Below are 15,524 nucleotides of genomic sequence, written 5' to 3' on the forward strand. Positions count from 1 at the left end.
AATAAGGGGATGGGGTGGGGGAATGCAGTAGGAACAGAGGCCTATAGAGAGATAGCAATGGGAAGAGAGAAAGTTCATGAAAGAGGATTTATTAATTGGAATTAGAAATTGCACAATATGCAGAAAAGCTCCAATTGGGAGAGACTCTGAGGAAAGTAGGATGCATCTGTACTCTGATACCAATAAGAATGTAGATATTAGTGGTGATGTCTTCCACGTGCGATACTTAGAGCTGCCACTTGACTAACAACCTCCGCTTTGTTTTTGTTTTGTTTGTTTCTTAATCCTCACCTGAGGATATTTTTTCTATTGATTTTTTTTAGAAAGAGGGAAAGACAGAGAGAAATATCGAAGTGAGAGAAACACATTGATTGGTTGCTTCCTGTATGCCCCTAACCAGGTATATGCCTTTGACTGGACTCAAACCCAGGACCCTTTGGTCTGCAGGCCAATTCTCTATCCACTGAGCAAAACCAGCTAGGGCACAATCTCTGCTGTAGATGAAAACACAATCTAGAAAAAACAATAATAACCCATTTGTATGAAATTCAGAAGAAAACAAGAGTTCTTACAAGTTTATAAGCCAGGCCCTCATGTGAGGAGATTCTGACTCATTGTGCATTTGTCTAAAGGTTGGGAAACAAAGAGCGGGATTGGTGGGGATGGAGCAGTCAGCCCGAGAATGTGTAATTTGAAAAATGTCCTTAGTGACATTTTTTCTGTTTATTAACAGAACATCAAGACTTTTTATTTTTTATGTGTGTTGATACCAAGACCATGGGAGATTGTCTCTGAAGAAAATATTTGTTGGGAAAAATGTCTGTATTTAAGAATGTATCCTGCTAATAATTTAACAGCTTTTTTATTTCAAATGGGCAATTTTATATTTCTCAAAATGCTGAGGAAATTCACTGTTCTTTTAAATGGAACTCTAGTGCACTGTTGACTGGGAATGTAAGTTGGTACAGTCATTATTGAAAACAGTATGGAAGTTTCTCAAAAAATTAAAACTGGAACTGACATATGATCAAGCAATCCAGAATCCACTATATTCCAGACATATATCCAAAAGAATTGAAAGCAGGATCTTGCAGAGATATCTGCATTTCCATGTTCATTGCAGCATTAGTCACAATAGCCAAGATATGAAAACATCCTAAGTGTCCATCAACAGACAAATGGATAAAGGAGAAGTGGTATACACAGGGTGGGCCAAAAGTAGGTTTATAGTTGTGAGTATGCAAAACATAATTTATTCTTGTATTATTTATTAATTACTGTACACCTTAAATTTATACAATGTTATATGTCTATTGTATCTCAATAAAGGTTGAGAAAAAACATAAGGTATCATAAGTGCCACTGTGTCCAGTTAACAACAAATGTGCCTGACACCAAGGGGTGCTCAGAGCACACTCACCCTGGGCTGACTTAAGAAGCCTGTGGCTCTTTGGAGACTAAATATGATGAGAAGGAAAGAAGGTGGTGGAGGAGGCAACCCGAGTTCTAACCCCAGCCCTGTACAGAACTTGTTAGGTGGTCTTGGTCAAGGCCCAAAGCCTCTCAGAGCTTTCAGTTCTCTATCTGTAAAATGACAGTATTAAAGTAGGTGTTCAGTAAGGTCCCTTGCAGCACCATCGTTATATCATCCCATGAGTTGAACCTTAAATCTTCATGCCACTTGGAGCTCTGGAGTCCTGTTTCAGAGGTTGGTGATAACCTTTCAGTTTTTTAATCTCTACTGAATGAATGGTTTGACATTTTTATTCTTTAACCATATGATTTTGTGCATGCTGCACAATCAATATCTGAGTGGAAAGAGGGAGAGTAGAAGGAAGAGAATTCAGTAACGATGTTATTTTTCTGCTTTCAATATCTTTACTTCCATTACCTGCAAAATGATTTTGTATTACTTAGTATAAAGAATTATAGTTTAATGGATTCATCTCATAAATATCTTAAATTTACCATAACAAGAGCATGGTTATTGTTAACAACCATCTTCTCCTTTGTGTTTTACTAGATTTGGAAAGAAGAAAGATGAGAAAGGTGGGAAGGCTGAACAGAAAGGTCCTCTGAAGCATGGGGGACTGCGAGAAGAGGAGCTGGAGAAGATGAAAGAGGAACGGGAAAGGTGAGAAGAAAGGCTGGCCCTGTTGTGTGAGTGCCAGGGTCTGGGTTTCATTTGGTTATTGCATCCATCAACTGGGGAAATTTTACTTTAAGTAGCATAAGAGGTTGACTGATACAAACGGAAAGGTACATGATATAAAAAGGGATTGCTTGTCTTGAAGGTTTTTTATTATATTTTGAGAAGAAATTAACTTCATTTTTTTATTATGTCAGTATTTATAATTTTATAATACCCCCTGGTTTTGACTTTATCAATATATATTTTCCGTATGGTTTAAACAGCTAGTTTGTTTTTTAAGTAAAAAAAAAAAGATCATTTTGATGTTGATGTTTTGAACGAGCATATTTCCACAGTCTGTTCCTAATTTTTGTCAAACTGTTGTATGTCTTCTTAATTTTATTCTGCTAAATCCATTTGGGTACTGTAACTTGAGAAGTACAAGTCCTTCATTTTTTAAAAGCCAGTGTCTTTTATTAGGCTATCAGCAAGTTGCAAAGTATGTTGCCCATCTGTTAAAGGACCCATTCCATTTACTGAAATAATGACAGTTTGCAAGGACTGCATTCTCCAGTTTGAGGAGCTTAATGTTCCCATTTGGACAAGAGGTTCTTCACGTATCTGTGATGTTAACCCTGGCATTTATCCCAAGTAGATGCATAGATACCTGATTTCAAAACATGCAGTAGAATATTCATATTTCTCCATATTTAGTTGTGCCTTTACAACTAAGTGAAACTCGGATAAAGCCTGAGATTTGACAAAACTAGCATATAATTTTAAATATTCAATTCTGACTTCATGGTGTATCAGGTCAGATTTGTCCAACTTTACACTTGCTTTTTTTCAGACCTTTAAAAAAACAAAAACAAAAACAAAACAAAAAAAAAACAAGCAAGAGTTTTTCATATTTATTTTAATACTCTGGCATGTATACAAAGAAAATCATACTTATTCATGTTTTCTAGCACAGAGCAGACTACGAGTGTCTACAGTTAACCTTTGACCCCTATCTTATAGTCTATTCCCATCGGGAAGGCTGGCTTTATCAACAGGGGGAAAAAGAAGAAACTATTTAGTCTTTTCTCATGTTTGAGGAGTTGATAGGCTCCATCCCAGGCTTAGTGGAGCAGTTACAAGGAAATCAAGTGCATTCCATTGTTGTGGACTATTCGCCTGGCCCCGCTGCCCCGAGACAAGAAAGACAGATTCTCTAGCATCGCCCAAACGGCAGTAACCCTGTAATAGAGAATGCATTTCGGGCAAAGGTTTTAATGCGTGTATTGGCAAAGACATCAGTGTGGTGAGCCCACATCACAGTGTGCTGCTCCCTTGGCTTTACTTACTGAGGCCCCACACCCTATGCCTCATCCTCTGGAAACTGAGCGGTTTGCTAGAATGCAGACTTCATTATTTCGTGGCTCAATACTTGCTTGGGGTTGGGGCAGGAGGTGGGGTGGGAAGGGGGGAGATATTCTTAGTAGCTAGGGAACTGTGTGCCAGCTAGAAAATTGATAATCCATAAAATAAGGTGGGTTGTCTTTAAGCAAGAGTTCATTTCCTTTCTGGTTTTGCTTTTAGGAAGCAGGTGCCTGAGGGAGTTTTGTTCTTGAAGCAAGGCTGTAAATTCACCTCAGCTGGCTGTATAGGCTTCAGGTCCATTTTTTAAAAAAATATGTCTGGTCAAAATATTGAAAGAAATATGCTGTTAGCCTTCACTTAGGCCACATCCCACACATGAACACATCTGACCTGGGTTTCCTAGAGACAACTTGTCTCAATCATGTGTGAGGGGAAGAAGCTGGAGGAGTTGACTTTATGGATGGGTGCCATAGAATGAGTGGCCAAGGGCATTTCAACAGCTCAGGGGCCGAGGACCACAGAGGGTAAAGGTGGGGGCTGAACACTTGGCATTACTCCTAACCCCGGAGTCCCATTTCTTGGCTCTCCATCATCCATAGGAAACCAACTCACAACTCTTAAAGAACTCAGTGAGCCTTTCACCCTTCATGGCATGACCATGGAAAACGTAGAGCAAAATAAGGAATAGTGTATACAAGTTCATAAAGTTGTCTTTTTCCTAATACATTTAGAATTTATTACCTTAAGATGACTCAAGCCATCCTATTGCTTACTGCTTTGTTCTAAATATCATCAAGTTACTAGTTTTTTCATTAACGTATCCCTTTTACAAAGGATTTAAAGCACTTATGTACACTATATACCATACAGTGTTGAAGCCAGCTTGTACCGGCTTGTGAGAGACAATTATTAAGCTTTTAAGAATTCTGTGAGCTAGTTGATAAACCATTGGTAGCTTGAAATTGGTTAGGGTGAGAATATTTACTACTCCATAGAAATTGGCAAATGCAAAAAGTTTGAGTCTGCCTTTTCAAAGAGCCAGCTTACTAACACACCACTGAAGGGCTATTTAGTGAGTACCCAGGAAGAAATTCTCAATAATAGAGGCAAAAAACACAACTCTCATCCAAATCAAACCACATGACTTCCTATAGCTGAGTTTCTCAAAGTGTGGTTCATGGGCCACCTACATCAGAATGAATCACTTGAGATGCTTATTAAAAATGAAGATTCCTGAGTCCCACACCAGCCGTGCAGGATGAGACCCTTGGGAGTTAAGCCCAGGAGACTGTGTTTAGTAGGTGAGGCCAGGTGATTCTTCAGCATTGTAATGTCAGAGGACCACTGACTTGTAGGGGCAGGGTTTGGCTGGAACATTGAACTATTCTTATTCTATGAAAAATGATACACAGATTCCCCCCCCCCTTCCCCAAGAGGATTGAATAACACAGTCTAAAAATACAGTCATCTTTCTCATACATCCTCTCTGTAGCAGCCTCCCTCACTGCACACGGTTTTGCATACATAGAGAAACCCTTGCCAGTCCTCATGCCTAAGGGAATAAAGATCACTTTTCCCAGCACCTCCCATGCACGAAAAAGCATGGAAAAACTATACGTTCATTAAGAAAATTTTGGAAACATAAAAAAGTATAAAGAAGACTATTAAAATCATGCATAATTCCATTATAATTTCATTACCACTATGAATATTTGTGGAATCTTTTTACTATGTATATTATTCATTTGAAAACTTGGTATCCATACAGACTATACAGGGTGTCTCAAAAGATATACCTGCATTTTGAATTATTATAAAGTCAGGTTGATTAATAGACAGTTCCTTTTCAAAATTTAAAAGTATCTACAAAAGTGAATAATTTTTTTGGCAACGCCTGTTTTCAAACTGATGACCGTTCTGGTCTAGGCACTGCTAATAACAGGCAGCAGTGGAATCACAAACACCCATAATCATTGCGTTGGGTATTTGTGTGTCCTCAGTTTGTCGGCTATTGTGGGTTTTGTACTTTAAACATTATATTTTATGTATCCCCATAAAAAAAATGTCTAATGGCACTTTAGGATAAATTTTCTTTGTTCATCCATTATTTCAAATTAGTTAAACCTGAAAAGGAGCAAAAACTAAGTGATTTATCAGCTGTTAAAGTATGTACACATTTTTTGAAGATGTCCTATATAGTATCTTACCTTTTTTTCATAGCATTATATTATGAACGTTTTCATTGATATTTTGAAAATATGTAATTTACTTATTTATTTATTTTTTAATCCTCACCGAGAATATTTTTCCATTGGTTTGTAGGGAGAGTAGAAGGGAGGGAGAGGAACATCGCTGTGAAAGAGACACATGGACTGGTTGCCTCCCGCATGCACCCCACCAAGGTATGGGCCCTTGACTGGGATCAAACCTGGGATGCTCTATCCACTCAGCAAAACTAACTAGGACAAAAATATGTAATTTTGAGGACTATCTAATATTCTGTGAGATCAATATACCATAATTTATCTTCTATTGCCAAATACGTAGTGTTTCCAGTTTTCACTGTTCCAAATAGTAATTCCTTGATGAGCACCGGGTACAAAATTTTTATAGATTTCCTTTTCAAATCAGAGAATTGCTGTTTGGAGGCTCAATTTCCCTGTAACTGTTTAATTTAAGGGTTAATCTAAATGTAATTCTAAATTTTAGGATTATATCATACCTCTCCATTTCTCCCATTATTTTATTATGATTTCCATATCTCACTATTTTCTACATATCTAAATTATGAGATGGAACTATTTGGTGCTATATATGAATAGTTTACTCATAACAATAGCTATGAAATGGTCAGGTGGATTGAGTTACTATATTAAATTGGAGAAATGCCGAGTCCAGAATAGTGTTTCTCAGTGAGGCGGTGGAGGGATAATTTTCCTCCCCAAGGAACATTTGACTGTATCTCAAGACATTTAATTGTCACAGTTTTGAGGGGATAGGAGGCAAGGATGGAGTTCCTATTCCATGTCCTGGGTAGGGGTCAGGGATGGGGCTAAGCATCCTACAATGTACAAGACAAGTGACTTGTCCTACACAGACTGTCAGTGTGAAGGTTGAAAACCCCTGTTCTAGTCTCTGGACTTCACAAAGAGGAGGTACCCTCCTCGACATTAGCCTTGTCTCATGATGTCCTGTGGATGACAGAGAGAAATATACACCAGAGGGATTATTAGCTATTTGAGAAGCTGTTACCACAAGACTGCTAGTGATTCCGTCCATATAAGCTTACCAGAAAAAAAAAAAGTTTGCTCAAATTTTATTTTTAATGCTGGCCTGCTGAGCATTGGCATCGAATGATGGTGTCTGTGGATCATATTTGCATGCCAAGAAGCTGCAGGGTTTGATAATGTGTCAGATGACAGAATCATCTGGAACAACGGATTGAATCAAACACAAAGAAACTTAATAGGAATAAATATAAAGTCTAGCTTTTAGGTCCAAAAATGAACAGTACAAACACAGGATGTGGAAGGTTTGACTTAATACCAAATATATGAAAAATGTGCCTGCTGGTTTTAGTTGAGGGAACGTTTAGCATGAGTCAATATGAGGATATGCCTGCCAAAAAAGTTAATCCAGTCCTAAGCTACACGACTGAAAGTCCATAAACAAAACGAAGGGAGAAACAATAATTCCAGTTTTACACAGCTGAGATAATACCTGGAGCCTCCAGTGCTCTCTCACACACAAGGAATGGCAGCACCAAATCCAGGTCGTTTGAAAATGTTGAAGAGCCTGGGAGTCATAGTCTGCAGAGTTAGGATGTAGCTGATTTGCATGATTGAAGGACTTTCCCGTGGAAAAGGAATTAGGCATATTTTATGCCATCCATTCTATTCTCTGTCTGTCTCTGTTTTTATTCATCCATTCGTTTGTTTTCTTGAAGATACTAGTGAGGAATTATTTTAAGAGAGATGGCCTTCCACTTAATAGAAGGGAAAACATCCTGACAATCACAGTCCTCACGACGCAGTGAGTTTGTCCACACGGGAAATGTCTAATAAGGAACCAATTGGGAAACAATTAGTGTGTTAGGAAAGTATTGGACTAGGTCAGAGTTTCCTAAACGTCAGTCATTGATATATTGCCTTTATTGTCTTATTTATATTTATACGCATGCTAATCAATAAAATATGTAAGTGCAAAATCATGTAAGTTACTGTAATTAAATACATCAAGCCACATGCCATCAAAAATCTTTTTGTGTATCATTGATGCTGCATTTGTTCTTAGATTATCTCAACGGTCTTCCCCAGATCTCGGGGTCTTAGAAATATGTACATATTTAAGTATAGAAGCATTTACCTTGAGTTTCCTACAGTGGCCTCTCTTGAAGTTGCCATGGCATTTGTCCATGGTAGTACATGCACTATTCTTTTTATTATTATTTTTTATCATCTTTTGTCCCCTCTTTTACCTCCCACTCATTACCCTCCATTCCCACAATCACCATACTGTTGTCCAGGTCCATAAGTTCTTTCTTTTTTTTTTTTTTTCCTTCTTTGCACAGTCTCCTCCCTAAATTCTCCCCCAAGCTGTCTCCCTGCTCTCTATCTATGACTCTGTCTCTATTTTACTTGATAGTTCACTTTGTTCATTAAATTCCACCTGTGAGTAAAATTATATGGTACTTATCTTCCTCTGACTGGCATATTATGGCATAATACTCTCTAGATCCATCCATGCTGTCCCAAAGGGTAAAGTATTCTTCCTTTTTACAGCAGAGTAGTATTTCATTATACAATATAAATGTACCACAGCTTTTTTTAAAAAAAAAAATTTTCTTTATTGATTAGGTATTACATATGTGTCCTTATCTCCCCATTGCCCCTCACCCACCTCCCCACTCATGCCCTCACCCCCCTGGTGTCTGTGTCCATTAGTTAGGCTTATATGCATGCATACACGTCCTTTGGTTGATCTCTCCCCTTTACCCCTAACCTTCCTACCTTCCCTTTGAGGTTTGATGGTCTGATTGATGCTTCTCTGTCTCTGGATCTGTTTTTGTTCATCAGTTAATGTTGTTCATTATATTCCACAAATGAGTGAGATCATGTAATGTTTATCTTGTACCACAGCTTTTTTATCCCCTTGTATATGCACTATTCTTATCTGAATGTATAAACCCAAGTTTCCTGCTCAACATTGGGCACTAGGATTTTCTTTGTCTCCTATTAGATTTGTTGAGCTGGTCCTGTGTCCCCTCCTGAAACTAGTCAAACAGCCCACTGCTAGGAAGCCCTGTTTTAAACAAACTCATATTTTTTCTACTAAAACATTAGTTCTAAATTTCTATGTGCGTTGCTAGGAGAATGAATTCAATATTATATTCAAAGGTCATTTCTTAAAGAAATTTTTATCAGGCTAAATTAAATTAGCATTTTTCAAACATTCAAATTATGTAAATTAGCGCAGTAAACAGAAAGCAAGAGATTGTCTTTGCAGTCCCTGAACATATCTCTTTGTTGTATTCTAAGACTTGAACTTAAATTGATAACATTCTACAAAATGTGAAATTAACCAAAGTCTTAAACCTATAAGATGCCTAACTCCATGCATGTTGTATTTGTGTTGTTAATGCCTTGTCAGAAGTCAGGTGGAGATTAGGTAAAGAAAAATATGTTCCTCATTTATTTAGGACTATGGTGCTGAGGGAGGAAAAAAATCTCCATTGACATCAAAGGCTGCCTTCCATTGAAGTCCCATATCACCGAAATAACATTTCATTAAATGAAACGTCTTACTAATATGGGGTAGGAGAAGGAGTTTAATAACAGGACTTTTCACTTCAAGATGTTCTATTATTCTTATATACCATTATCAGAGTTAATTTTGCAAGGGAGCTCGTTCAGTGTGTTAATGAGACGTTGTTTTTGTAGATATCCCTAGACTCTTAGGAGGATAAATGAGGAGGTGAGGGGGAAAGAGGTGGCTTCTCCCGTCCAGGATTGAGAAGCGTGAGAACATATGGCTCTTGTTTTCAACAAGTGGCCTGGACAGAACGCCTAAGTGGGAGCGAAGCTGAGATGAGGAGAGTTCGTCTGTTTCAGTGTCTGCATTCAGGGTTCTAAGTTTTCTTTCCTGGTAGGAAGCCTTCCAAGAACGCACAGTCCTCTCCCTTGCCTTATCAGCCAGGCTGCTTGTGGCCTGTTCCCTTCATTTAAATCAATACATGTGTTTTTGATATTTGGCGAACCGAAATTTAATTACGCAGCTGCAAGTTCCCCCCGTAAACGAAATGCATCTTAGAGAAATAAAAACATTCAGAAACCATTTATAGTCTGAGAATACAAGTGAGTGAAAATCTATTCCCAGCCTCTCAGCATTTTATTTAATTTTGGGAGATTTTTATGTTGCTGGAAATTGAAATGAGAACCAGAATAAGGCTAGAGTTTATCCAACATTTGTTCATGCTGCAAAATGAAGATGCTTAGAAAGGAAATGAAAGTATTATATTTGGAATTAACATTTTACTTGCAACCTACCTAAGTATTACCCTCCTAAATGCATACATCAACAAATGAGTTGATAGGATTTTTTTCATTATTGTATCCTAAAAAGAGTGCATACTTTATTAAAGATACCAGAAGGCTGATTTTCTTTAATATGCCAAGAGACTCTCTATAATTAATTATTTACTGAACTTAAACATTGGCATTATTTAAACTGTTGAAAATACCCATGATTTGGCATGATCACACTCACATGATTAATTCAGCACGCCTTTGCTCCTCCCTGAATATCCCTGTCTTTTGCAGTAGAATTTGCTAGGCCTGTGGTGTGGGCAAAATAAAATGTTGGAATGCTTCCCAGTTTTAATAGTCCTAATTTATTATTACCACTGAACCCTGATCAGATCATGGACTGGATTAGATCCCAGTTTTCAAAATACCCCAATTTATGGCTCCCTTAGAGTCCTGATAAAAATGTGTATTTGAATAAGGCTTTGGGTGGCTAACCGAGATCCAGTTAATTACTTTTAGATTCTTATTAGATCATTACTGCACGGAAGTTATGAAACATATTACTAGATGATGCTTCTCAGGACAAGGTCATGGTCTCATTTTATGCTGACAGAAAGAAGCTATCAGATTTCTGTTCTTCATAGTACTAACCATCTCAGTGAATGGAAAGAGATTTGCTGTATCCCAGTAATTACTATTGATGCTTGGGTTGCAGTAAGGATGCCTCCTTTCCTAGAATAAGAATTGAAGCGGGGGGAGGAGGGGAGGAAGAACACACAAATCCACGGGGCATAGTGGCTACACCCCACCACCCCGTATTCATACACCATCTTTCAAGATTTACTTCTAATTTAGAAAGCAGAGGGGGATGCTGGTGGTTTTAATACCCATACATTTATTTGATCCTTGTAACACCTATCTTCTCAGAAATGCTTGTGGTCACCGAAAAATTTGGCACATTACTATATTCCTATAGACAAGAGCTGGGATCACCTACATCCTACTGTCGCGCCAGCATTTTTTATGAGCCAAAATCCTTTTATGGAACTTGAATCAATGTTAGAAGTGCTGTATTAGCAACTCCTTGTCAGCCGAGCTGGATTAATACATAAAATGAATCACTTGACTGGCAGGCTTTCCAATAGTCGTTCAGACAAACTTCTAAGATTAAAGTACACCAGCTCTTTTAAAAAGTGTTTTAAGAGGATACTCTTAAATTCAAATACCCTGGAGTGACATATTATATTGTTGTATTCAATTATAGTGCAGTTGAAATACATTCTAAAAAGAAATTATACTAATATATCCAGAGTGATTCCATAGAAATGTATAGAATACCTGATAGATTTTTTTTTTTAAGTCAGACCCAGGTGGTATGGCTCAGTGGTTGAGCATGGACCCAGAACCAGGAGGTCACAGTTTGATTCCAGTCAGGGCATGTGCCCAGGTTGTGGGCTCCATCTCTAGTAGAGGAAGTACAGGAGGCAGCCAATCAATTATCCTCTCTGATTATTGATGTGTCTATCTCCTTCCTTCTTCTCTGAAATCAATAAAAAACATATTTTTAAAAATTAATGTATGGGCTTGCCCCAAGACTTACTTTCTAAAAAAAAAAAATTTGTAAAGTTCTGTTTATCTGTATTTTGCTTTTAATATACACACAGAAATATATAGTCAACATAATCAATTAACTTTGGTTATGCACTGAGCTTTATGCAAACCAGAGGTCTATATATATTTATTTTGATGGAGGTTACCTACACATTGGCAGAATCTGAAAAGAGCATTTTCCATGAAAGCTTTGGGTAATTGTAACATGTACAATAGATCGCCATTTGGTGACTAGAATTTAGGAATAAGAGTCCAACATTCATTTTATCAATTATTTCCATGCCTTTTGATAAACCACTTTTTAGGATGTATTCAAGTCTCACTTTTTATTACCATGAAATGAAATGGTAGTAATAATACTTTAAGGCCTCAGTTTTATACATTTTATTTGGGTAAAATGTTTTTTAACTGCTAAGTTCCTTGGAAGGAAAAATAAAAGTTAAGTGAATCTAGCATATTTACTGTGAATTAGCTCAGGCTGGGCAGCGTACAGATAAACTTAATTTGCTGAAAATGCTCTGACAAATGTGGGCAAATCAAACTTTTTAGGTCAAATGGTATTTTCTAGGGTTCTAAAACATTTCACCTTCATTTCTCGTTGGCCATACGTTATGTTGCATCCTGCTTTGGACAGCTCCCATGACAACACATCCACCGTGGAGGCCAAGATTATTGTTCACACAGGTTGGCAAGCTCTGCGGGTTCAAAGGACACTCAACCTATTGTCTCCCAGAGTCTGCTTTTTTCCCTTTCACATCCTTTATATAGAAATCCTAACCTAGGCCTGTGATTTCAAACACTAAGTTTTGAATATGCTTTTCTCCAAATTTCCTGGGCACTTTTCAACTGGGAGTGATTTTCCCTTCCAGGGGCCATTCAACAGGGTCTGAAGACATTTTTAGTTATCCCACCCAGAGGAAGGGGCTTCTGGAATCTAGTATGTAGAAAATGAGCATGTTTCTCACGACCCTACAATGCACAGGACAGCATCTCTACAAGAAAGAATTATCCGGCTCTAAATGTCAGTTGTGCCATGATGAAGAAACCCTGTTTTAGAGAAATAGGTAATGGTATAATATGGATATAGATGTATAGATATAGACAGACATATGCTGTAGATATTCAGAATCTCTGTGGTTGGGACAAGGATGTACATTTGAAAGACTTTTCCTAAATGATTGTTGTTTATAACCATGATTGGAATCAACTGCCGAGGGGGTGGCCTGGGGAGATACGTGGCCAAGTGGAAAGGTTAAGAGGCCCAGGAGAGGGTCAGAGCTAGGTTAAAGACCTGCCTCTGCATGAAACCACTGTCAGGCCACTCAACTGTTTCAAGCCTCTCTGTTCTAATCTGTTAAATGAGAAGTCTGTCTTTTTAGATTGTTGAGAAAAGCAGTATTTCTAAAGCAAGCACCTGGCTCATTCTAGGTGCTCAGTGCTTTTTTCTGACCAGCTCTGGGGATTAAAGGCCCCAGATAATCCCTTCAGTAGCCTTCGGGAGCCCAGAAGGCTCTGAGACACACCATCTGTGAAAATTGCTGAATTGGATATTGTCGTGAGGAAGGAGGCCAACTTGAATGCAGGCTTTGCCCAGCTGGGAGTCATGCCAGGTAATTCCATTCAAGACGCTTCTCTTTTCTTATTGATCACCTGTTGGAAGTTGAGCCGCAGAGTGATCTTGGCATGAGATGGCAGCAGAGCAGTGAGGGAGAGCTGATGGCAGCCAGCAGTGCTGGGCAGCCCTGGGAGCAGTTCAGGGAGGATGGGTGCCAGTAGCATGGGTGACTGCCTGCCAGCCCTTCCAACTCCACAGGGCATGTGGCTGCAGAAAACACTTGTAACCACAGTCATTAAATTCACAAAATCCTCACTTTGCATTTTCATTGTATTTGTTACACTGGAAGGGACGGTAATTCTGGCCTGCTAATGTTTCAGACCCAGTCTTCAGTGGAAATGGAACAAACATGTCCATTTTCTCCCCATTCACTCTCTCCCACCCACCTGTCTTTGCTCTGCAGGTTAATTATTGAATGACTTTATAGTGCATCTGAATTGACTTTAGATTGATGTCCAAAGGAACCTGACCCTTTCCCAGGCTCGGACTCCTGCCTCTTTCTGCTTTTCACCCTTTGTTTGACTTTTGTATAGAAAGTCTAAAGAGGTTGAAATGGTTTGGGCTGTGGCATGAAAGTCTGCTTTTCTAAGAGGTCACTTAAAAGCCTTTTTTTAGCCCTAACTGGTTTGGCTCTGTGGATAGAGTGTCAGCCTGTGGACTGAAGGGTCCCAGGTTCAATTCCAGTCAAGGGCATGTACCTTGGTTGTGGGCACATCCCCAGTAGGGGTTATGCAGGAGGCAGCTGATTGATGTTTCTAACTCTCTATCCTTCTCCCTTCCTCTTTGTAAAAAAAAAAAATCAATAAAATATATATTGAAAAAATAAAATAAATAAAAATAAAAGAGCCTTTTTATTTCAACTACAGTAGTAACTGTTGGCTATGTAGATAGAAGCTGTAAGTATTCATGTTCTTGGGAGGATCTTAGGTAAATAATAATGGTAGGATCGGGCCTAAGCAGGGAGTTGGACATCCCTCAAGAGGTCCCAGATTGGAGAGGGTGCAGGCTGAACTGAGGGACATTCCTCTGCACCCGTGCATGAATTTCATGCACTGGGCCTCTAAGTTAGTAAATAATAGCCTTGATCAGCCACTCCTCTCTTCAAAACTATTGATGGCTTTCCATTGCCTACTGTATGTAGTTCACACTCTTTGGCATAATACCTGACAGTAGCCAAGCTTTCAAATTATAATGTTTAATTCTGGCCAAAATGACCTATATACTCCATCCATTCTGGAATGTTCATTTTTTTGAGGTCACTGTAACCCTTTTCAATCTCTGTGCCTTTCCTAAGACCATTTTCTTTACCTGGAAACCCTCCTTCTGCATCAGTTGGTCCAAATCAATGGAAATTCAGTAGACTCACTTCTTCCATTGTATCTTCCCAAACCACCCAAGTTAGAAGAAAACTCTTCCATTGAATAACCTGGGTCAAGTTACTTAATTTTTCTATCTTTCCTTTGTTTAACTGCAAAGTGGGTTTATAGTCATTGTAGCATCATGATATTGTTGTGAGGATTGAGATACTGAAGTGAAGCATTCAGAATAGTGCCAGGCATAGAGTTGGTCAATAAATAGTAAACTTAACCATTTTTCTTAGAGCATTTATTCAAAAGAAAAATGAACGTTAAAATCAAGTAGTGTTGCATCCCAAACTCAACTCTTCTCTGCACTGGCTGTGCATTCGTGCATGTTTTGTTGAAACCTTTGGAGCCTCAGCCTATTCGTCTGGAAATTATTTTTCAAAAAGGAGAAATAATGTCTAGCTGTCAGAGTTCCTGTGAAGTTTATATAAGATGAAATAATTGAAGCATCTAAAGCAGGTCTTGGCATATGGTAGATACAGGTTGTTATTATTGTTGTTATTTTGCTTCATTGAATTGTAGATGTTTATGATTTCAAATGTGCCTTCTCTCCCTGTCTTGTTATTTCCTTGAGACAAAGAGTACATTATAATCATTTTTCTATTTCTCTCAGCATCTAATACATTACGTTTAATAGAGTAGGCACTCTATAAGCAGTTGTTGAATGATGGATGGATGGATGGATGGATGGATGGATGGATAGATGGATGGATAAATGAATGAATGAATGAACAAATATGAAACTGTACTAATTTTAATTTTATATTTTAAGCGAATAATTGCTAGAATAGAACAAAGAGGCAGAATAAGCAGAATCTCAATGGTTGACAAAGCTATAGAGTTTAGAAGACTGTCCCTTGGGCTATGAAATGGTGTCAAGAAGCATGAGGTCATTTGTAACCAGCAGTAGAACTATG

General features: G+C 38.3%; 1 protein-coding gene across 1 annotated transcript in view; it reads left to right on the forward strand.

Annotated features, from left to right (window-relative positions):
- Positions 1-15,524, forward strand: part of PARD3B (par-3 family cell polarity regulator beta) — an 861,040-nt gene that overhangs the window by 679,921 nt on the left and 165,595 nt on the right. The window contains exon 19 of the mRNA XM_084892180.1: positions 2,024-2,134. Within this exon, the coding sequence (XP_084748306.1) occupies positions 2,024-2,134 (111 nt within the window). The remainder of the gene's footprint in view (positions 1-2,023; positions 2,135-15,524) is intronic.

Source organism: Pipistrellus hanaki (genome assembly GCF_964339955.1).
Source record: "Pipistrellus hanaki genome assembly, chromosome: 8".
NCBI classification, from domain to species: domain Eukaryota; kingdom Metazoa; phylum Chordata; class Mammalia; order Chiroptera; family Vespertilionidae; genus Pipistrellus; species Pipistrellus hanaki.